The 24,272-nt window shown below is 37.8% G+C and overlaps 1 protein-coding gene and 1 long non-coding RNA gene across 10 annotated transcripts in view; one reads left to right on the forward strand and one right to left on the reverse strand.

Annotated features, from left to right (window-relative positions):
• The window catches only part of smap1 (small ArfGAP 1), a 156,165-nt gene that overhangs the window by 55,404 nt on the left and 76,489 nt on the right, over positions 1-24,272 (forward strand). For 3 of the 8 annotated variants that reach the window (XM_051959653.1, XM_051959650.1, XM_051959651.1), the window contains exons 5-6: positions 3,289-3,356; positions 8,722-8,800. The exons of 1 other annotated variant lie outside the window; for it this stretch is intronic. In XM_051959653.1, coding sequence (XP_051815613.1) covers positions 3,289-3,356; positions 8,722-8,800 — 147 coding nt within the window. Of the gene's footprint in view, positions 1-3,288; positions 3,358-8,721; positions 8,801-24,272 lie in introns of all 8 variants that reach the window. 4 more of the 8 variants (XM_051959654.1, XM_051959652.1, XM_051959656.1 and 1 more) reach the window with 2 other exon arrangements.
• Positions 1-24,272, reverse strand: part of LOC127537427 (uncharacterized) — a 104,238-nt gene that overhangs the window by 27,170 nt on the left and 52,796 nt on the right. The gene's annotated exons all lie outside the window — the stretch shown is intronic.

Here is a 24,272-nt window from a genome sequence, read left to right on the forward strand (position 1 = left end):
TGAGTGTCCTGAACATGAAAGGCCATGCATGCAAATTTACTAATGGAATTGAACCTTTCTTGACTTTCTCTTCGTTCTCCATCCATTCCTCTGTATTTCTCTGTCCGCCTGGCATTGTCAGAATTTCTATTTGTGGAGAACTGCATAGTGAGATTGACTGCCTTACATTTCTGTGCACTTGATGCACAGACAGACATGCTGTTGGACTCATCAATGTTATTTTGATGCACATTTTGGTTTTCAGCACCGTTTGGTCCTTTTTTTCGTACAGTAGATTAAAATGAACCATTACTTTAGCCACCAATACAATTTCAGCTTTTAGAGTTGACAAAGTATCGCAGCCTTTCCCTCTTATTGTTACCAGCCTTCATGCTTGAATAAACATTACTGGACTTGCTACCAGAAAAATTGACCAAGGGCTTCAGGCTTATGTTCCTTGTGCGCTCCACATGGTGGCTGGTTGATTGACCAGCACAGTGTGAAGAGAGAAGTTGCAGATTCAGGTAGAATAAAGTGACGAATTATTTCTATTTAGCATATGAGGTCCATATAACTAACTAGGTGTTTTTGAACTGTGGACAAAACCAGGTTAGTGTTTTTCTTCTCCAGTCTTTAAGCTTATTTTAGTGCCCCCTGGCTGTAGTTATAAAAACAGTTCAGAGTGGAAAGACGGGATTCTTTTAAATCTGTGTGACCAGGAAAGCTAAATGCTAATGTTGTTCTGTGGATGTGTGAGCAGGGAACTTTTAGCTAAAATGCTCACCACGCTAACCTTGGAGCTTCTTGTGCTTCTGCTACCAAAAACAAAAGAAACTATAAAAAAAAAAATCAGCTTTAAATGTTCTATATTATATATATTCTATCTATTCTATATATATTCTCTATCTCTGTTCAGCAAATTAATCAGTGTGTCTTTCAGCTTAAAATACTGCAAAGATGGTTGTATGATGACTGAGTAATATGGCTGTTCTAAACGGGCTGTTTTGCCCTGAAAACCAATTAGCTGCTGTCCACGTTCCCTTCAGAAAGAAAACTTTCTCTATCTGCAATTGAAAGCCTGAAGCAAACAAGTTGACGGCACAGCTACTGACACCAGAGATTGAGACTTTCTACCACTTCTAACATTTTCTCTGAGCGGTCATTTCACAGCACAATATCACAGAATTCGCAGCACTTTCTTTTTATTTCTGGTGAGTTTGTCAAATGATGCAAAGTCCGTCTAATCAAGAGTTTAGCAGCGCAGAGCAGCTTAGAAATGACTCTGAAGTGACTGCTGTAGTGTTAATGAGCTGCATTTCAGTCACTGTTTTATACTTGTTTCAACAGAAACTGAAAAATATGTAAATGAGGACAGCTTTATTGGGAATTCAGCTATAATAAAATGTGGTTCATGTGTGCACAGAGAGCAAAGGAGACGCAAACAGATGGAAGCAACCATTCAGTTTACGCTGCATTGAAGCACAAGCAACAAGAAAACACAGTAGCTCACACAGTTCTTGTTTACTGGTTTCAAATCAGTCTTGGGTGAGTAAGGTGTATGGGGCTGCAGCTCAAAGCCACATTTTGCTCTTTTTGTCCCCTGTGCTGTATGGACGGGCACATTTTCAAGCTTCAGCAACCAACTAAAAGCTTTCCTCTCTTTGTTTCTTTGATCACTGCAAACATTTAAGTGTTTGTGGATGATGATACAAGGCTTGGTGTGGCATACAGCTATGTTGTAGAATGGAAGTTACACCCCTTGTCTCAGAGTTAGGCCAAGAACTATTTTAAGTGCACTTGTATCCTAACAGCTTTTATGTTGCACATCTAAGTTTTTAAGAACCACGAGCCTCAATACAAATGATTATGTGATGATATTAGATCTTTAATGTGCCTAAAATGTGCTTATAATCTATCTTTTTTTCTGTAATAATAATTTCTTTTGACTGAATAAGGACATAAAACATGACTAACAACCCTAGTTGTTGTTTATTCGTAAAACCTATTGTTGCTTTTTATATTGATCTGTGGGCATTTTTTTTGCGACTGTCACTTTTTTCCCTATGGCAATCCTGAACTCTATGGAAACAGCACAACCAAGGGTCTTTTCTGCAGTATCAGAAAGTTGTAATGCCATAAATCATACAAAGAAACAACAAAAATAGAATTTCTTTGAGTATTTACTTTATAAGAACTAAAAGAATTTTGAATCAATTTGTACAGCATTTTTCAAAGTGTCCACAGATGTTACTAGTACTGAAGAAAAGATATTCTTTCGTTTTCCATTTGTTTTCATTGTCTCTTATCTGTTCAACACAGTTCAGCCTGTAAAGTTTCTGAACTTTTGTCACTAATATCTTCCTGGTTGAGACAAGTAGCGCAGAATTTTGTTGTTTTAATCTGGTGCCAACACTTTTTTTAAATTTCAAAATGAGATATGTGAAATGTAGTAATTTTGATTTATATCAGAATTATAAGCTATAAAGTTTTGAATGCAACGTCACAGATGAGTTGTTCAAGGATTGTTGGAAAGTTGAAAATCCAGTGATTCTTTTTTCCTTAGGCTTTGATAAATAGTAGAATTTTGAAAATACTTTTTTTTTTGTACTTTTTTGTATTGTTTATCAATTTTAACAAAAATCCTGTTGAGAAAATAGGTTTTCATTGCATTTGCAAACTATAAAAATAAACTCATGCTATAACAATGCTCATAAGAGTCTATTGTCTGTGATCATTTATGTGAGACAGCTGATTTCGGACAATTGAAGTAACCCTTCTTTTAACTTTTCCACAGTCATAGGGTCAGAGAACCGTACGGTTGCTGTCAGGCTGTCTGATCTGTTGTTTCCTTCTCTACAAAACACTGGTGAACCGAGAAATAATAAAAAAAAAAGGCTTGTGAAAACAACCAGACACTGTTGCTGGGATACTGCAGAGTTCAGTTCAAGCCCTGCTCTTTGTCTGTCTCAAAGGTCAACAGCAGGTTAATAGAGGTCATGCCTACACTCTATAATCGTGCGTTTGTGGGAATGTGCGACCCTATTTAGACACTGTTCATTCCGTGCAGCTGTGGGGTTGAATACAACCTTGGACTACACAGCATCCACTGAAGTGAAGAGTACTCTGCTGTAGCGGAGAGAATCCTCCTTCATTCCCACTAATTAACTCAGTTCTTTCTCCGCTTCACTTTTTCTCCTCCTGCCATGCTCTCTCTTCATACTGTGCTCTCATTGTTCTCTCTGTCTGTCTTCATTTTCCTGCTCCTCGTCTCCATGTCTGACCCGCTGCCTGAAATTCTCTGTCTTCCAGCTGAAGTCATGTGAAGCTGCTCCTTCCTCCAGCTCGCCGTCCTCCCAGGCTGACAGAACTAGACATGAGGTGTGGATCTCCTCTGTACTCTGTGGTGTGCTGCTGCTGCGCTCTGCTTGTTCTCTTGCCTTGTAGTCTTGTAGATTCAGTGTGATGGTGTCATCTCATCCTGCGTCAGTGTTTTATTGGGACAGCTGAGTCAGGCAACAATAGACTGACTAAGCTTGTACATTTTTTGCATGATAATTAGCAAACACCAGTTTGGAGAAAGCCTGACCATTTCTTTCAATGTGGCCTCATAGGTTATTTATCCATATAAATTATGTCAGACATGTTTTACACTATAAGATAACATAAGATTGACTTCATTAATCCTGGAGGAAATTGTTTTGCCAGAGTACAACACAATAAACAAAGGTTAGTGGAATGTACAGGGGTTAGTAGTGAAACAGAAACCAAAAAGAAATCAAGAGATCCTTTCCAGGCCATGGGTGCTTCTCTGTCCACCTATTCTTGCATTTTTCATATAAAATCCCCTTAATGGAAATGCTAAAAATCGCCCCAAAGTTCACAATATTGCAAATCTATTTTTACTCTTGCCTGAGGTGGAAAAGTTGCTCTATCAATTAAGGCAAAAATGAAACACGGTGCAGTGGAAACAGATGTAGTGATTAAATGATGATGTACAAGAAGCATGCGACATCAACATCAACTGTAGCTTCCACTCTACTGGAGAGACATGAAATAGTGGCAGAGAAAAACATCATGTCTGAGTGGAGCAAGGAGGACATTTTCTTAGTTATTCATGAAGCATTAAAAATACTGGAAAACTGGCACCACCAGCTGTTCATTTTAATCAACTAACTCTAATATTTGCAAGAATAACAAATATTAATTCACTTTTTCGTTTGCCCATTTTCTCAAGATTTTCCTGAAATTTCTTCCACTTTTGGATGGAAACCAAGCAGCCTCATCAACATTTGGTTTCATGCATGATACAAAAAATGCAAAACTAAAATCCGTCCTTCGTTTTTGTTGCAAACAGCAAAAACAGGGTTAAAACCTGCAGCCACAACCTACAGGTTAAGCAAACAGTATCTATTGCAATTTTTATTCTGTTTGTAAAAATAAATTTGAAAATAGTGCAGCCTGTTTATTTTTATACCTTAAAAACTTTAAATAATCTTTGAATATAGACTCTGACTGCAGAGAGCACTTTCATGTTGACTAGGCAACAGCCCAAAGTCACTTTTTAGCCGTCAAGAAATGTCAAGTATGAAATTAATATCATTTTTTTTTTTTTAAATCAAAATCTTCTGCCAGCGCAAATATCAAAAGCCTTCTGACTTTTCCTGAGTATTTCTTGCATTGTTCTTTGCTATAAAAAATTCAAGGAAAGATACCTGATATTGTGTGAGCTTACTAAATTCAAGTATATGCTCACCTGGAATAGAGACATGGAGGATCCACCTGTCAACACAGGACTCCAACTTAAAAAAAATGGGCATGTTCTGAGAAACGGTACTTGAACAACAATACAGAAAATCTAATAGTGTTTTTGATTTCTACAGTACTGTACAACAACAACATGTAGGATGGCAATGGCAAATGCAGATGCAGCAAACAGCTCTGCTGAGATATATAACAGGGTTTCTGCAGGGCATTAAAAAGCATTAATAGTCATTAGGTTGATTTTGCAAAAATTGAGGCCTTAAATGGCATTAAAAATAATTAAATTTGATTCTCAGTGGCATTAAAAATTCTTTCTGCAGTTTTCAAGAAAATATTTGACAATAAAAATATAAACAATTTTCACAGTGAAACTTCTGATGTCCACATTTTTAACATTTTTGGGAAATTTTTGAACATTTCTGGTGGGGGAAAAAAGAAATGTTAAAAACATTTCTTTAGAACATTCTCAAAAAATCAACCAAAATCCAACGAATTTTGCTGGATCGTGGTTGATTTTTATGTGAATGTTCTTAAAGAAAATTTTAGAAGTTTTACTGATGTATATGTAATCACTTTAGATGTTTTTAGGATTTTTTGGAAGATTTTTACTGATTTTTTGAAAATATTTACAAGCATTTTCTTGTCCAATTTGGGGGATTTATTTTTTTTTTAAATTATTGAATTATTGAAATTTTCTTCCTAAACGTTTTGCAAATATTAAGATTCTGGATTTTTTATTTTTTTGCTGAATTTTTGGATTTTTTTCAGACGAGAAAACTATATTTTTGGTGCCCGTAAATGAGGACAGCAGGCTGGACCAGGTGGAGCAAAACTGGGAAATGCAAATTCCAGCAAAAATGGCAATTAAAAAAAGAAAATGTGGATTTCAGAGAATGACTGCAGCCCTTGACTGGTCAGGTGTGATTTCTGGATTCAGAAATCATGAAATGGAGGGACAGTTTTCATAGAAAAATCATCTTTTACCAAAAAAAAAAAAAATCCAAAATAACAAACCTGTGTAATTTGTTGTCATGGAATTAAAATTTTTACTGTATAGCAATAAAATGGCATAAAAAAACATTAAATTTAACTGGTTGATATCTGCAGAAACCCTGTATAAGGTAAACAAACAGACTGATAATTTGAGTTTGAGTTGAGTGATCAGAGTTACCAATCCTGTCGGCCTTCAGGTCAAATTGACTCGTTTTAAAAATGTGGAAAAATAGATATAGTTTCACAGTGAAAACTTCCACATTTTCAAAAAAAATTTTTTTGGTGGGAAAAAAGCAAATATAAAAAATCTTTAAGAACATTCAGAAAAAAAATCAACCAAAATCCAGTGAATTTCGCTGTCAAATTTGGGGATTTTTTTATTTAACAAAATAAAACTTTTGACGGAAACTTTTCAGGAATTTTCTTCCTGAAGATTTTGCAAATTTTTATAAATTTAGTGAAATTTTTCTGAATTTTTGAACTTTCGTCAGACAAGGCAACAACATTTTTGGTAAGGACAACATGAGGGTTAAAGTTATAGATGACCAAATGCCAGAATGCAAACGCTGTCAGAGTATTTAAAATGAAATAAGTAAAAACCTCAAAGTGATCAAAGCAGCATAAAGACAGACGTCTGGATCTATACACAGGAGAGAATTCATTATTTACTTTATACTGCTTTAAAATAAGCTAATGTTGGCTTACCATATTTTATATTGTAGAAATTGTTTTTGAAACAAAAAAAATGAGTTTATGTTGAAATACATTCATTTTTTGTTTGTTTTTGCCGTTCATCTGTTCTGAATCATGATATGAGTGCTGAATGCCAAATTTTAATTTTTGTGATCCATATTGCAAACTAACCAAATGTTAACATTTATCATTTTTAGATTGCAAATTCATATTATGAATAATTCTTCCATTCATATTGGTATTTTCTCAAGGTAAGCTAACCGATGCCAGAACAAATATATTTGTTTGTGTTGGCATGCAGACAGAAATCACGCCCTCTGTTACTCATCTATTCCGCACACACACTAGTTTACTCTATAGTGAGTAGTGATCTAATATCATTACTAGTTTTATTGTTCCATTGATGAGTTTTTTTCTATCCAGAGCACAGTTTTCACACTTGTAGTTTGGATAGGGAGTAATTTCAGACAAACTCCACCAACCATAATTCCTTGCACCTGTACACAGGGTCAGTGTTCCTTTGAGCTCCACCGGCCAACCAGACGGAAACTGATTAAATAATCCAAGCAGGAACCATTGCCAACGTGATATGTGGAGGAGGATCCCAGCTGTAATTTGCTGTGTTTTATTAGTGACGATCAGATGGGAGTATGATAGCCTGCTAATGCTGCTGAAGCAAACTGGGCAATGCTAGCCTCATTAGCTCATAGTTAATAGAGTCAGAGAGTTGGTGCCTGCCAGAGCCTCAGAGATAATATGGTCTAACTTGCTGATGGATTTGTCAACAAAAGTACATGCAAAATAAAGCATATGTGCTGTAAAATGAACGACCAAGAATATTAGTCAATTTGTACAGAACAGAGGCCAGCATCTGCTGTACTGTTCATATGTAAACAACAGCGATTGTTATGATGTTCCCCTGAGGAAATCATCAGAAAATCAAATTCAAGCAAATAAAAATAAAAAAATTCTCCTCTATGACAAGATTGACCTTTGACCCAGGCCTTTGTCTGTGTGACAGTTTTCACTGTATTTTCATTTTTAATATTAGTAAGACAGTAAGAGAATTGCATCGAGTGCAGAGACACAGACAGAAACAGACTATTATTGGTACTATATTGGCAGGAATGTAGGCTTCATTCCCTGTTCTAAAGCTTTTCTCTTTGGCATCCTGACAGTCATTAGCTAAAGCCTTTTGGCATCAGCACTGCCTCATTTACATATAACAAAGCAAGACAGAAGCATTAACCTGAAAACACTACATCAACTCTCTGCACACTAATAATGTCTGCACATTAAATCTGCATTGTAAGTACATTAAAATCACATTAAGGAAAGGGATCTAATTGTCTTCAACCTGCTATGAGGTACCGCGAATCTTTACCGCTAGGCCTCATACTTCCTCCCAAAGAATGATATAATGGGCACTAAATGGTGGTTTAATGAAGGAAGGTGCTTTCTTTCTTCTTCTCTTATGCAGTTTGCACTATTACATGATAGCAAATGTGTCAGTTCAATGGATCAGTCTGAATTTCCGTGTCCGAGGTGACTTATACAGTAGCATTTATATGGTTGAATGTAAAGACAAAAATACATTAATAAATAATGCATATTATGTTCAAATTTAGTCGAGCCCACTGTGCATTAATATGCATTTTCATTGGTGATGTTACCCTTAATTTTTAAGAAGGTTTTTAACGCTGTTGATGTAAATAATGTATTGGAGACTGAGCTCAGAATGGTAAAGCGTAAAAAAATTGATTCATTAAAATCAATTTTCATGTGTAATACAATGTACGCTGTGAGAATAATGTACAGGATTTGTAGGTGAAGGACAGTCGACTGTGTAAGGGGTTTCTTCACTGTACGCTATACTACTGTGTTCCCATTTCTTTTATTTTTATCAGCAATATTCTGCTTTAAATAGAAAATAATTCTAGCCATATACTATAGTTACATGTTAGCAACAGCAGTTTCCCTAAGTTTGTTTCTTAGAAATCCCTCATCTCAATCCTGTAGTACCCATGAGCCTCAGCTGCCTTTCTGTGGACGACAATCCAGATTGGACTGTGATTAGGAACTGCTACTCAAATCCACCAAAGCCGACCCCAAATTATAACATTCCTAATATTTTGTACTGATAAATTACCCAGGAAAATATCATACCCATCCAAGCCATAAAAGAGCCCCAACTCCAGGAGGGGTATTTATTGTGTGAATGTGACTTCAGTGGATAAGTTTAAACTCAGACAAACCTGCCCCTGTCTTACACCATCTCCTCTTTATTTGTCTACCGAAGGAGCGTGAAAAGAAGAAAGAGGAGAAGAAGAAAGAGAAGGACTCTGACAAAGTGGACAGACACAACAACACAAAGGTACAAACAGCACTCATCAATAATGGATTACCTGTAACCTGAAAGACAAGTCATTTATTGATGCTGATGTTAAATTGGCTGCACAGTGGATCGGTAGTTAGCGCTGTAGTACTTCAGCTTCTCCCCACGCTCCAAAAGCATGCTGAGGATAATTGGTAATTCTAAACTGTCCGTAGGTGTGAATGTAAGTGTGATTGTTTGTGTCTGTAGGTAGCCCTGTGATAGACTGGTGACCTGTTCGGGGTGTCCTCTCCCTTATACCCTCAGTCAGCTGGGATAGAATATAGGACCCCATGACCCTATTGAGGAGTGAGCTGTGTAGATAATGGATGGATGCTGTTAAACTGGTATACTGTAGGTTTGATTTGTGAATGAAACATCATAAAGCTCAGAATTACTGTTATCTTAAGATAAATAGAATTTGTTAAAGCTGCAGGTAGAAGAGCTTAATTCACTATCACTACACTGTACTGTTGCATAACTCTTGAAGTTATTTAGCACGTTTGAACTTGATTTTTTGCCTTTCTTTGACCATCTGCAGTATTTTTATTTATTCATTTATTTTTTACCAAAAGCACAGTTTGTTTAGTCAAAACAGAAAGCTCAAAGATGCTAAAACCAAACTTGAACTTGAGATATGTTTGGTCACATTTTGGCCTTTTTAGGTGATGCAGTTCTAGCACTACAAATGTTCCCATACAGTCACAGGCCCAAAATGTTGGACCTGATTAAATCATCCATCCATTAGCTGTACTCACTTCATCTTGTAGAGGGTCATAACAGGCTGGAGCCCACTGTAGCTGACATGACAAGAAGTGGGTAAACTCTGGACAGGCTTCCATTTCATCACAGGGCCAACATAGAGAGACAGACAGCCATGCACATGATCCAAAACAGACCTGAGGTTGACACAGATGAATTTATTTAATAAAAAAAAGAGAGACTCAGTCTGAAGGAGACTTGAGAGCAGTGAGACACGACCCAAAATAGATCTCAGGTAATCCTGACCTGAATGTATTCAACCTGAACAGACACACACCAACTAGAACACCAAGCTGCAGTGCTGTGATGTACCATCAGTTAAAAAATCTGTGAAACGATCAACACAAGTTTGATCCTATCAAATTTCAACCGAGAAGATAATTCTAAAAATGCATCAAAGACAGATTTTTTTCTCCCATATTAGCAAAATTTGGGTAAGTATTTATCATTTAATAGCATACATTTGTAGTATAGATACTAATTTCCAAAAATGTTTTCTCCTGCCAGGCTTCTGATATATGTGTTAGGTTCCAAAAGCACTGAGGAGACTCTGTTTTTTGCTCTGGTCCTGAATTTGTTGCTAACAGTGGGGTCAACCCTCTGCACTGCACTACTCAGCACTTGGCAGGCAAAATACAGAACTTGGCTGGGTTCTTGGGGACCTGTTACAATATGTAGCTCAAACTGTTCATTCACGGCTACATACACAGTTTTACTGCTAACTGTACTCTGCTCCTATCATCAGCACATACTGTTACTCCAGCTCTCCTGGGTAACCACATAGAGATGTAAAAAGTAGCTACACTGCTCTTACAACACGTGTAATCAGAGCTGATAGTGAATACTTGTGGATCCATCTGGGGTCATTTGAGGATTAGAAATACTGGCACACAGACCGGAGGCCCAAAGCAGTAAAACGAGACCTTATCTAGTTCAATTAGAACAAGTATTACTGGGACCCAGTCTGCCTTTGGAAAGCAGTGGACCTGTAAAGGCCTCTATTGCATCCAGAAACTGTATTGCGATTATAGTACACAGGGCTGTGTGCTGCCACATCACCTGAATTCAGGTAGTTGAGGGTTTAATTGGGGAACAATTAGTCAATCGCTTTTCCCCCAACGACAATACCATTATTAGTGTTGAAGGAGGATGATAACGGATATTTGGAACAGATATGCATTTGCAGTAAAACTATAAACCATAGTGTTTTGTGTTTAACTTTGTGTTATTCTAAATTTTGACACAGTTTAAACGACTTTCTGTATTTTTGTTACCGCCCGGAAAAACTCCGTTTTCCGGAAGGTATTGTTTTCAGCTGCATGGTCTTGCTTGCTTGTTTGTTTGTTTGTTTGTCTGTAACAATTTGGTTTCCGTGCGATAACTCGATAAAATATTGATGTAGCCCTACCATATTTGGCACACAGCTGTACCATAATAAGATACAGGTCAAGTTCACATTTGGTGACCTTGACCTCATTTTCAAGGTCACAGGGGTCATCTTTGTAAATGTGGTTTCCATGCGATAACTCGATAAAATATTGATGTAGCCTCACCATATTTGGCACACAGGTGTACCATAATAAGATACAGGTCAAGTTCAGATTTGGTGAACTTGACCTCATTTTCAAGGTCACAGGAGTCATCTTTGTAAATGTGGTTTCCATGCGATAACTCGATAAAATATTGATGTAGCCTCACCAAATTTGGCACACAGCTGTAACATAATAAGATACAGGTCAAGTTCGCATTTGGTGACCTTGACCTAATTTTCAAGGTCACAGGGGTCAGCTTTGTAAATGTGGTTTCCGCCATGACATACAGATGACCTCGCCGGGCGGTCCAAGTTTGGTAAAACTTCTTGTTTTAATTTATGTTTAATTGAAAAAGAACTTTTCAGCATGTATCCTGTAGTGATGAAAGGCTGTTACTTATAATGTGTGGCCAATCAGATAGCACTGTATGCGGGACATTCCTTGAGAGATAGAGAGGCAACTCAATCAGATTCAAAATAGCACATTTTAAAATTAGCTTGTTTTAGTCTGATCTTTTTTTAAAACAATAATAGCCATAATCAGAAAAATGCTGAAAGTCTGATTTGGGAATCAGCCAGGCAGTGCGTACTGCACAGTGGATTTTAAATTAAATGAATTAATCCACAGTGTGACTATGATCCAGGTCCACATGAGTAATGAATGCTCAAAGAATCTTACCAACTAGCAATTAAGACCTAATCGACACACAACCAATCACTGTCAGTTAGCCTGTTGTTAGCATGTTGTCTGTATGGTCACACGCAGAGATACAGTTGGCATCCTCCTTCCTCACTGGCAGCTAGCAGTTTTAACCAATATAACTGAACTATGAGGACAATGAAGGTGAGCCAACTGAGACAGAGAAGTAGTTGTGGGTGCACAGAAGGAAGAGCTGGTACAGAAAAAGAAGCTGCGTCAGTTGTGTGGGCTACTTTGGCTTCAGCAAACACTGCACAGAACAGAATGAAGCTATATGCAACTATTGCAATAGCAACAATGTTTCTAACTGAGGACTTTTTCACAGCAGTTAATTACACAGCTTTTTGGTAACATCCCGTATGCTAATGCTATTTCATTTATGTAGAACCTGTGTTAATACATGCAAAGACCTGCAGTAATCACATTTATTTTCAGTTCCCTGAAGCATCATGTCATACGAATCAATCCTGTAGATTTTTTTTTAAAATTTCAGCAAATGCTTAACAGGGTCAGAACCAGTGAATATGACAGGAATTTTGCACAGACATATGCAGTTTGACGCATTTCTCACAATAGAGGGGCATGGCAGTTGTTGTGTTTTGATCTGATGCACACATATGGCCATACTGTCTTTTGATAATGAGATTACAAATTTCAGGATTGTTCTGGCGATGGGTAAAAAGTCAGCTGTGTGCTACAAGTGTCAAATGTTGTGTGCCAGCTGATGTGACTGTCATGTCTTTGATCAATTCTATTTTAACGAACGATAGAAACTGCCCCAAGCTTACACTAATACTTAGACTCCAGCACCAGAAATCCAGCCAACTTGTCATTAATTTTTTTTCCTCATTTTTCTTTGGTGCCAGAATTTAAAGCACTGAGATTAGATTTCAGTTTTTATGCCATAGAGAGTGAAAATACATACTGAAATTATTAAACAGAAGTGGGAGTGTTTCAGTCAAAAACATGTTTGTCTGTTGAGCCCACACTTGAGTGCTTATCTGAATAGAGGTAAGCACACAAGAGTCAAATTTATGGATGTATACGGTTTTCAGCATCAGCTTGTTTTTTTGTCATTAATATCCTTTAAATTTAGTTAACTAAAAACTGACCTGCAAGTGAACTTATCGTCCAGTAAAAATGGTCATGCTGTACGCACATTGTTTGGTAAAGCTTTGTGAAAGCCTGAATGATGGCAAGAAGCGCTGCTTTTTCTTTGTGCGTATGTGTGCCAGCGTGGCGTTATGAATGTTCGATGTGTGACAACAAAGAGGCAGGGAGCCGCCGCTGCTGCTCCACCTGCATTCTGAGCCGAACTGTCAAGGGAAGCTCCTCATAAAGATTCATGCTGTTCACAGATGCTTTAGTTTTGCATCAGTGTGGATCATTTTTCATTCATGCACAGGGACACAAAGATAGGAGCCATAGCTCTAAAACTATGCTATCATCCATGAAAGTCTGTGCTCAGTAGTGTAAGTGAACCTCAGCTGCATTAAACAGGCTCCTAACAGACAGGCTCAAGCATACTTGGACAGTGACACAATCTTTTAAATGTACACCACTGTAGTCCATTTCAAACAAAATCAATTATGTTAGCTTCAGTGAAAAGCAACTGGAATTGTCTTTTGAGGTCTTGAAGATTTTTATCCTCTCATCGGAGAATTTTATTTAGCTAAATTTTCAATCCAGTTGCTTTTCCCTGCAGCTCTTAAGATTACCATAACATGGATGACTGAGAAACTGTCCATTTCCAGTCTCGAAAGTGATTTGACAGCTGACTGGTTAGCAATTTGATAGTCAGCCATGGCATGTTTCCCTGTAACTTCATGACAAATTCAGTGAATAAAATGTTGAGAGTTGATTCCAAGCGTTGGATTTGAATTTGGCAGCTGTTGATGAGACCTCTCAACATGCAGTCCAAGATGTGTCATTTCAAGTCTGTCTTTAGGCTGAAAACCTCAAAACAGACCAACTGGAGAGATAGCAGACACTTTAGGAGTGGCCTTTTCTTACAAAGAGAGACTACAGTGTTTCACTGGGCAACACCAAAAGGCCTTGAAGACCAGTGAAGGCAACTTAAGGTGATTATTGCAGAATTCCTTCCATCAAGTCAAGTCCAGAACACTTTCAAGGAGGTAGTCATACCATTGTCAAAGTCTATAAGGAAGAGACGTCTTTATGAATGTAAATACAGAAGGTTTACCATAGGATGCAAACCACTGCTATCACTGAAAAACAAAGAGACCTGATTACTTTCCTAGAAAACCTTAAAACATCCTTAGAAAGCTGCCCAGTTGTTCAACAAGATACTTCAGAAAGATGAACTTGTAGCAAAATGATAGTGACACCTGATCGCAAATCACCTGAGCGTGCTCTTCACTTATTGTTAAAGTGAAGGTGGAAAGAGCCACAAACAAGTAGCAACTGAAGGCAACTGCAGTAAATTACTGAAGAAACATCGCAATGGAGGAAACTCAGCATTTGGTCATTTTAGCGGGTTCCAGACTTCACACAGTCATTGACTGCAAAGGGTTTGCATTAGAAATAATCTTATGATGATAATTAGATCTGTTTGCTGAATTACTTCTAAGCCTGTGAAAATGGAGGGGTTTTCTAAATACAGTTTGTGATATTTAAAGGGTTAATGTAGTATTTTGTTAAACCCCTTGAATTAGAGTCAAATGTCCTCATTTCAAATTAATCGTGGTCTCGTTCAGATGAAGAATTCTGAAAATGATGTTGCCATCCAAATAGTAATGGACCTGAATGTATCTGTAAAAACTGTTACCCACTAAACAGTCCTCCTCATGCTCTTCAAAAACAGCATTCTGTCAGTCAGTGTAATGAGTGGAAACTTTAATGCTGGCACATTTAGCTTTTTTTAAAATGCGGATAGACCGTTAACACACCAGACTGTACCTGAGGAAGACACCCAACCATTATGAGAGAACACTTGTATAAAATTGTGATTTAAAATATAATCTGAAATTAGATGGAAAGGTAATTTTTGCTGCTGTTAGCCAAGATAAGATGGAAGTGAGTGACGTGGTTTTGACTACAATATAATTCCAGATCAGACCAACATCCAAATGTCTGGAAGTGAATGTATGCGTGATAAAGACAGTATGTCTGTGAGTTGCTGTGTGTTGGCTTTTGCTGTTAACTGAATGTATGTGTGGGCCCATTATAGCTGGGAAAGGTGCTCCTGCCTATCTCTCTGTGTGTGTGTGTGTGTGTGTGTGTGTGTGTGTGTGTGTGTGTGTGTGTGTGTGTGTGTGTGTGTGTGTGTGTGTGTGTGTGTGTGTGTGTGTGTGTGTGTGTGTGTGTGTGTGTGTGTGTGCGCACTTGTATTTATGAGACATAGAGGGGAAAAATACAGGGTTGAATGTGTGTGTTTGTGGGTCATGGTTAGTAAATTCAGAGTATTTCCATGGCCTGCGAAGCGGTGAGGGAATAATATAGCTTTCAGCAGTGTGGGTACTGCTGTGTGTGTGTGTGTGTGTGGGGGTGGGGGGGGGGTGGGGGGGGGGTTTGGATGCTCTACAGGGAACTGGAATGTAGGCTATGGGCAACTGTACCAACTGAGAGTGAAATGTAATAATACTGGGGTCTGTACTCTGTAGCGTGTCTTATTCTTCCTCCATCTGCTTTATTGCCTTTTTATTACACTTTAAAATGTATTGTCACATTTCTGTTCTGTTTCCATATTCTGTCCTGACTTGTTATTGTACCAGTCTGGTTTTCCACTTAGTTTCCGTCTAGTCAAGAACAGGTTTAACCAGCTTTTTGTACCTCATTTGAGACATTTAGCCATGTTGTAGTTACTGGTAATTGCACCACGTTCTGCACAGTCCATGCATATCATGAATGATTTCACAAAAAGCAAAGCCATCATCATTGTGGTCACTAAAGTGATAAGTTCAATTTAAAGTTGACACAGTGCTGAAGGGTTAGATTTGCATGAAACCAGATCAGTCGAGCTGTAAAGTAGCAGGTGCAAATTTCCATGTGTGTAGTATACAGCAGAAGTGAGTACACACTTTCTGCTTTTGGGTCTGAATTTGTAATATGGTCTTTCAAAAAATCTTGGTTTATTTACTTCTGATATATATTGTATATTGAAGGATTGCTATTGGTCAGAAGACTTCCACTAAAATAATCTGTAAAGTGTCAGCAGATTAATGCTAAGCAACAAAAACATGCAGGAACGCTGCACTGAACTTATTCTAAAACAAAACATAACCAATTTTTAAACGGTTTATTCTTATAAGTTGTTGTGAAATTCTACCCCACTGCTTGTCTTACTTGGGGGTTAGCGTCATTTGAGAAAACAGTCTGTGAAATGGTGTAAATATTGCATAGTGCTGATTAATATGACCAGTCCTATATTGATCACTGTAACAATAGGTATTTATTACAATTATCGAGGCAGCAAACACAATCATTATGTCCTCAAGGATACACACAGTGTGTTTTGGTGAATGAGACTGAATGAAATAAACTCTATGGGAACCTTTGAGCTATTTTCAATTCAGAATTGAATACTAAACTAGTCCAATTAATGTCTGTCTGTTCCAAATTGTCATTTATGTTTAAATCAATGATTTGATTCTGTCCACAGTCAACACGGTCAAACATTACGCCTCAGCGAGGCAACAAGAACACTGCTTTTAAATAAACCTGACACAGATCAACATGCACTGGCGGCACATATTGGCTCCTGCACATTGATACTAGCAGTTGTATTGACTTTTATGTGCTACATACAGTAATAACAGCAAATAAAAATATCTCAATTGAGGGGGAGGTTTTTTAATGGGAACTTTTTTGTAGTAATCCTCAAGACTGATCTAGTTCACTGTACTATTTATAATAATGTAGCAAGAGGGGTCATGAACAGGATTTACTTTTGTTCTTTGTTTCTTCAAATCTATAAAACATTGTTTGAAATTTCTTAATTTATTTTTGAAATTAGCTTTATACAATGTATTTGATAGTTACTGGTATTGCATTATATTTTTTATATGTGCCTCAGTGTGATTAAGTATTTTTGTTTATTGTGGTGAATCAGTCAAAATCATACAATCACAGCATCTTGTTAAATTTTTTCTTCTTCTTCTTTGAGCAGACCCATCCAATGCCCAGAATATCTGTTTTGTCAAGATATATTATTATATTGTAGTGCTATAGCTGGCAGTTACATATCAGATTCCTATTTTCCAGGTGATGTCTTTTAAATTGTGGCAATCATTCTAAAATAAAACATTTAGCAAATGTTTATTTAAGAAAGAGAAAAGCAATAAATCTGTAACAGTGGAGGTGCTTGATATAGAAAATCTGTGGCATGAAAAACACATTTTTTAAGTGATACTGTTACAGTGGTACAAAATTACATCTACTAGGAAGTTTTGTTTATTTTATCCACTACTATTTCAGACAGTTTTTAGTTTCCTCTTCAGCTCCTGTAATGTCTTGACAAACCAAAACAACCAGAAACTCAATCAAGCAAGGTGACAGCTCTGAACTCGTCTCCAGTCGTCAGGGAATCAATGCCTGTCTTTGATTTTACTGTGTATCGCTGACTCCCTATTATTTGTGTTTGAATTACATCTTTTTTTATTATTGTCAAATCTGAAATCAAAATTAAGTCATATGGAAAATCCTAGTGTTATCTCACTACTTTATAAATAGCCTGCTGGTAATCTGCCTTGTTGTCATTTGTCTCAGGTTACTGTTAACCTAAGACATGCATCCAAAGCTTGTCTAAAAAACAGAGGGATGTTGTAATGAATCCTTTCCAGTGTGAAAAGAAAAATCAGTCTTGAAAAAAGATATTGCATTTTATTATTTGCATCAGAAACAATCAGCATATGATTATTCTCAGTCGATGAAAAATGAAATTACCTCCAAGCTCAGTTTATTGTCACACGTTCTTCCCATATGGATCTGCAGACCCTCGATTTCAGAGCTAATATTAGCTTTCTTGTGTGGACTTCAAGTGGCTAACATTCACAGAGCATGAGCTTTCTTTGGCACCAAGCATTCACATGAGGCTGGGCAGATATAGTTGAAATATTTACCACTATAAAATATTTCATTCTAGTTGATTTAGATAATTATCGATAAGAGGATAATGAAGGCATCCAGACCATTTCCAGTGCTGTGGAGATAGGGACCTGGGACCTGGCTATGCAAGACCACTGCTGACATTTTTTTGTTTGTTTTTCAGTCTGATGGCACATCAGCTAAAATGTTCATTTCAACCTAACCCAAGTATTTTTGCTGCCTGCCAATAATCACGCCCATGACAGATGTGATGTCTGGAAGTTGAAGCAACAACATCAGCTGCAACAGCGAGCATAAATTGAGTTGGACCACGACGCTGTTCAATCAGCTACTGTGTGTGTGTGTGTGTCTGTGGGTGTGTGTGCGCGTGCGTTCGTGCGTACGCGTGCATGTGTGTGAGGCATGTACAGACCCTGCTTTCACTCTCTGCAGGCAGATCGTACTTACTGTCATGTGTAGCCTAAAAGCCTTATTCAGTGCCACAAGCTCTGGAAACTACGATACTGAACTAAACAAACTAAGCTGTGGGCATTCTGTTGGGCTGATGGGTTGTATACTTTAATCACATATTTGATCACTGCTCTTTGACAATCGGTTTCCCTTTTGTTGTGGAGGACCGTAATGTTTGCTTAATAATGTGGTGCTGTATTGCCCAAATAATGTTAGTTATTCTTTTTCATGGAGTGAATATCTATTAACTGAATGTTGTGCATGCATAATTAACTTACCAAGGCCTTGAGGCAAATTCTTTGCAGTGCTATAGGTCACAGAATCCAATGAGCTTCAGAACACCTGCTGGCAAAGCAGCTTCTGAAGTTATCAAAAATGACACAAATTCTTACTTCAGCGTGTTTAACGGCAGAAAGAAATTGTCATTCCTTCCTGTCGTGGACCAAGCAGCCAAGCACAAAAAACAGGTTTAAAGTTCCAAATAAAAGATGGATTTATTTATTTTTTTAAAAAGTAGCTTTTACAAAGCAAATGACTACCGGTAGATGACAGAAAGTTATAGGGCCCTTAAAAGAGGTCAACATAATGTAACTCTACTGAAAATAAGATGAACAAAAACTAAACACAAACTCAACTGACAGACCTACCAGAATGAGACAGTGGGGCAGCATGTATAGCAGTTGATCAGACCCCATGTAACACACGGGGGGAAAACTATACACAATGACACTCTGATCCTCCTCATGATGTAAGAGGTCTTCGCCTGGTTCATAGGAGAGGCTTCAGCATAAAGCCATGCATCGCCCTCAGCCATGCATTTTGTCTGTCTCCAAGCAGAAAATGCCACACAGCAGCCAGGTAACTCAAAGAAAGGAGAAATGAATTAATACAAACAAATACCAAAATGACAATGTAAACTATATGTGTGCATTCCATCCAGAAAACAGTGCGTTCTCAAAGTGCTTTTAAACAAAACAAACTGTGTGTTGTAATTTAAATGAATAAGTGTGTGTGTGTGTGTGTGTGTGTGTGTGTGTGTGTGTGTGTGTGTGTGTGTGTGTGTGTGTGTGTGTGTGCTGGTAGATATGTGGTGTTGTTCATCTCCTTCTCATCCTTATCAGCTACACTCCTGCTGTCAATGAGCCCCAGTGTCAAGGAGATATTTGAGGACATTTATTGTGTGTGTGTGTGTGAGAGAGAGAGAGAGATAGACAAAGTGAGAGACTTGTTAGCCCAAGTGTATGCTGACATGCTGAAAGCTGTTTAATCTTCACTATGGTGGAGAACATGCTGACAGCCATGTTTCTCTCTCTCCCTCCACTTTTTTCACACTTTATCTTTGCTCTCTCTTACTCTCTCCTTGTCTCACTCTTTCTCTCATCCCGTTCTCATCCTTCACTCTGCTGTGTGCCTTTTCCCGCCCCCTTTAACTGTATATCATCATGGCATGAACTCTTTTTTCCATGCAAAGAGAAGAGATGTAGCAGATGCCTGGGCAAGCAAATGCATTTATAATGCAAATACAAATTCCAAATACAATTAGTAATTTTTAAATAATATTAGATCCATTGCCTCTTCAAATGCAAATGGATAAAATATAAAAAACACCAGTTTCAGACTACTGTTAACATACTTTTAGAGGACATTGTATATGAAGCAAAACAGAATTTTATTGCTGCAGAGTTGCAACATTAAATATTTTACATGACTGACCAAGAAGAAACTGATGTGACCTTCAGCCGCTCCCCTGTACTCATGCTGTTAGAAAAAAAAAAAAAGGTCTCAAACAGTTTGCTCACCTGGTTATTGATATTGTTCATTTAAAGTAATCACTCTCAAACCAGATCTCTCCTGTTTCACCAGCAAGTCAATGCACATGTTCAGGAAGTTCTAAATGTGCTTTTAAGTCTTGAAATGATATGATAAGTTGCTTTTTGGACTTGGATGGACTTCCATTCTATGTGACATCATTAAACATGCTTGTACAAACATACACTATATTACCAGAAATATTTGCTCATCCATCCAAATAATCAGAATCAGGTGTTCCAATCTCTTCCATGGCCGCAGGTGTATAAATCAAGCACCTAATCATGCAGACTGCTTTTACAAACATTTGTGAAAGAATGGGGTGTTCTCAGGAGCTCAGTGAATTCTAACTTGGAACTGTGATAGGATGCCATCTGTGCAACAAATCCAGTCGTGACATTTCCTCGCTCCTAAATATTCCACAGTCAACTGTCAGTTGTATTATAAGAAAGTGGAAGTGTGTGGGAACGACAGCAACTCAGCCATGAAGTGATAGGACACATAAACTGACGGAGCATGGTCAGCGGATGTTGAGGCGCATAGTGCCACGAGGTGGCCAACTTTCTGCAGAGTCAATCGCTACAGACCTTCAAACTTCATGTGGCCTTCAGATTTGCTCAAGAACAGTACGCAGAGAGCTTCATGGAATGGGTTTCCATGGCTGAGCAGCTGCATCCAAGCCATACATCACCAAGTGCAATGCAAAGCCTTGGATGCAGTGGTGTAAAGCACGCCGCCACTGGACTCTAGAGCAGTGGAGACGCCTTCTCTGGAGTGACCAATCGCGCTTCTCCATCTGGAAATCTGATGGACGTCTGGGTTTGGCGGTTGCCAGGAAAACGATACTTGTCGGACTGCATTGTGCCAAGTGTAAAGTTTGTTGGAGGGGGGTTTATGGTGTGGGCTTGTTTTTCAGGAGCTGGGCTTGGCCCCTTAGTTCCAGTGAAAGGAACTCTGAATGCTTCAGCATACCAAGACATTTTGGACAATTCCATGCTCTCAACTTTGTGGGAACAGTTTGGAGCTGACCCCTTCCTCTTCCAACATGACTGTGCACCAGTGCACAAAGCAAGGTCCATAAAGACATGGATGACAGAGTCTGGTGTGGATGAACTTGACTGGCCTGCACAGAGTCCTGACCTCAACCCAATAGAACACCTTTGGGATGAATTAGAGCGCAGACTGAGAGCCAGACCTTCTGGTCCAACATCAGTGTGTGACCTCACAAATGTGCTTCTGGAAGAATGGTCAAAAATTCCCATAAACACACTCCTGAACCTTGTGGACAGCCTTCCCAGAAGAGTTGAAGCTATTCTAGCTGCAAAGGGTGGACCGACGTCATATTGAACCCTATGGATTAGGAATGGGATGTCACTTACGTTCGTATGTGAGTCAAGGTGAGCAAATACTTTTGGCAATATAGTGTATGTTGAATTAGCTTTGAGATGAGCTCAGATAAAGTTTTCACTCGTGTAACAACAGCTCTCTAGTGTCAAACTCTGGACTGATGTCACTAGATCAGAAAACATAGAACTGGAAGTGGCGAGGGACTTAAAAACGACATGCTGCTACAACATAACAATGCTCTGCACACAATACAATACAAGAACTTTATTTATCCCTGAAGGGAAATTCAATCAGTGGTGTTAAAAGAGATGGCAGTGCTATATTGTGTTGTGTTTAAAAATGGTAATACGTTCTGTGTACATATAGTCACAAATAAATACAGTTTTAACTCTTGAAAGAAGACACAAGAAAACCTGAACAGATTTTTAGAAACCTTTAATGTTTTGTTTCTGATTTCTCTGTCCTATATTGTCACTTTGGGTTTTGGATTTAACAGTTTATTCTCATTAGGCTGCCTTTTTAACATCAAAACATAGACAGAGTGAACATGTACATAAAAAAAAAGCCTTTTGGACTAAATCAGCTTTTCGAAGCATGAGGCTACTGTTACTTAGACTTGTTCAGATGCATGTTGAACAGTCACTAAGCGAATAGTAATACTGTCATGCAAGCAAAAGTTTGGGCTTGCATGTGTATATTTACCACTATGCCTGTGTAGACGTTCATGAAGCTCCACATGAACCTTTAACTTTTTATTCATCTCTACCCACATTTATGTTGGATGAGAAAAACTTAAAAGATACAGATTTTTACTTAAGACATGACAAATCTTGCATTGCCTGACTAATGTGAAGGCACCATTCACTTTTAAATGGACTGTGCTTAAAAAATAAGGAAGCCTAGGTTTTGGAAGCTGACCTTTGAACAGATGAAGCCCCAAATTGGTTGCTGATAGATACAAATTATAGCTCGGTCCTTCTGCAGCATGCAGGAATCAGAGGAGTGGGAGCAGATGTGAAGTTTAGCCGTCATTTATTACAGAGCTCTAAGGAAAACAGACATGAATATCAAAGATGGATATTTCATAGATTTTTCAAGTAAAGTGATTATATAGTGTCCTTAACCTTTCATAGCAGCTTCTCATATTTCCTTCCCCGGACTCATATTTCTTTACTGCTAATGTTCAAAATACAGAAAGTTTCCTTTAATGGTCCTCGTTAATTGGCTCTAATTAGCTCCAACAGAAAATGAGTACAAAGATGTGTACGTTGGAGTAGGGTCAAATGTACATCTATGCTGGAGTAGGGAGAGCTGTTATAACAACAAGCTATATCTGCATATTCTTCCATCAGTTGCTTCCAACTAATTTTCGATTTTGTCAGAAGTTCTGACGATCGGTTGCTTCCAGTTAGAAAGGAGCCTGATTAGTTGTCGGAACAATCAGAGATCTGACTTTTAGCTGATCAGATGCATTTCTGGCTTATCAGAAACTTGGTGGGCTGTCTTGATGTTTGAGTTGTTTTTGGTTTGATTTTCTAAACTGCTAAAGGCTACGTTTTAAACTGAAGTGCACTTTGTGTAATATCACAAGTACTGTTTTACATGCTGTGGCTGAAATTGTACTTTTGACTAAAACAGCTGTAAGCAGAAGGGCAGGCACTGTATTGTCTGTAATTTCATTTTATGTGACTTGTTGAGAAATTTAAGCTATATTGGATGTGGAAATTTAATGAGTGCTGTATTTTAATAGCAAAAATTATACTGTCAGGGTATTTAAATAGGGTCACATATTTTTATCAGCTATTTTAGCTATGCATTTTATTGGACATAAAACTATTTAAATTTAAGTATCTCGATATATAGGGTCACACTTCTTATCCACTACCAGAATTTGTAACTTTTTCTACATTTCTCTGCAAAGTTAAGACACAGTAGCTACATATCTGATCAAAAGCCCATACCTAACATTTTAATATTTCACCTAAATAAGTATTTTGACGTCATAGACATGTAATGCAGGACAGTTTTAGTTAAGGATAACTGACCCTTTAATTTCCTGTGTCTTGTATTGGTAAAATCTGCATTGATGCTGCAGCTCTTTGGTAACTAAATGTATTGTATCACACAAACAATATAAAGCAGTTGGCAGAGTTAGCACTAACTGATTCCATTTGTTCTTTACATTCTTGTAAATGAAATCATTAAAATAATATTTTTTTTAAATTATTTATGGCATTAGAACGGTCTTACACTGCATAAAGGCGTATTTGAGTTCTCTCACCTTCTAGCCATAGTCATGCTGCTTCCATACAGGACTTTACTGTATATTGCCATAAAAAAATTAGGCTGCAGTGATTAGAAATGTGACAGAAACAAAAAATAAGTTTTCAGAAAGTTAAAATTTAAAACCCTATTTTCATATCAGTGTTTTTTTGGTGAAACTGTAAGACAGTGCATATACTGTGGAGGCATCATATCTGACACTACACCTAACAATTCCAAACTAAATTTGGGATAGTACGACAAGAATGTTTGCTGTACTGCTGAACTGCTCAAATTGATGCATCTTAATCCTTTCCTACTCGGTGAGAACATTGATGACAATTAATGTGATTTAAAATAAACTTTGCTACAGCTAGCGGTGGGCAAAAGCGTTTGACTTGTGATCAGTGTGAACACCCACATCATGGCAGGTCAAGTATACAGTGCAAGCAGAAAAATCCCAGGTTCTGGTTTGGCAGAAAGGCTGATTATAATGTGCAGTTTGAGTTTATTCTGTGCAAATGCTTAATGAAAATTATTTACCA

Source organism: Acanthochromis polyacanthus, chromosome 15 (genome assembly GCF_021347895.1).
Source record: "Acanthochromis polyacanthus isolate Apoly-LR-REF ecotype Palm Island chromosome 15, KAUST_Apoly_ChrSc, whole genome shotgun sequence".
Lineage (NCBI taxonomy): Eukaryota > Metazoa > Chordata > Actinopteri > Pomacentridae > Acanthochromis > Acanthochromis polyacanthus.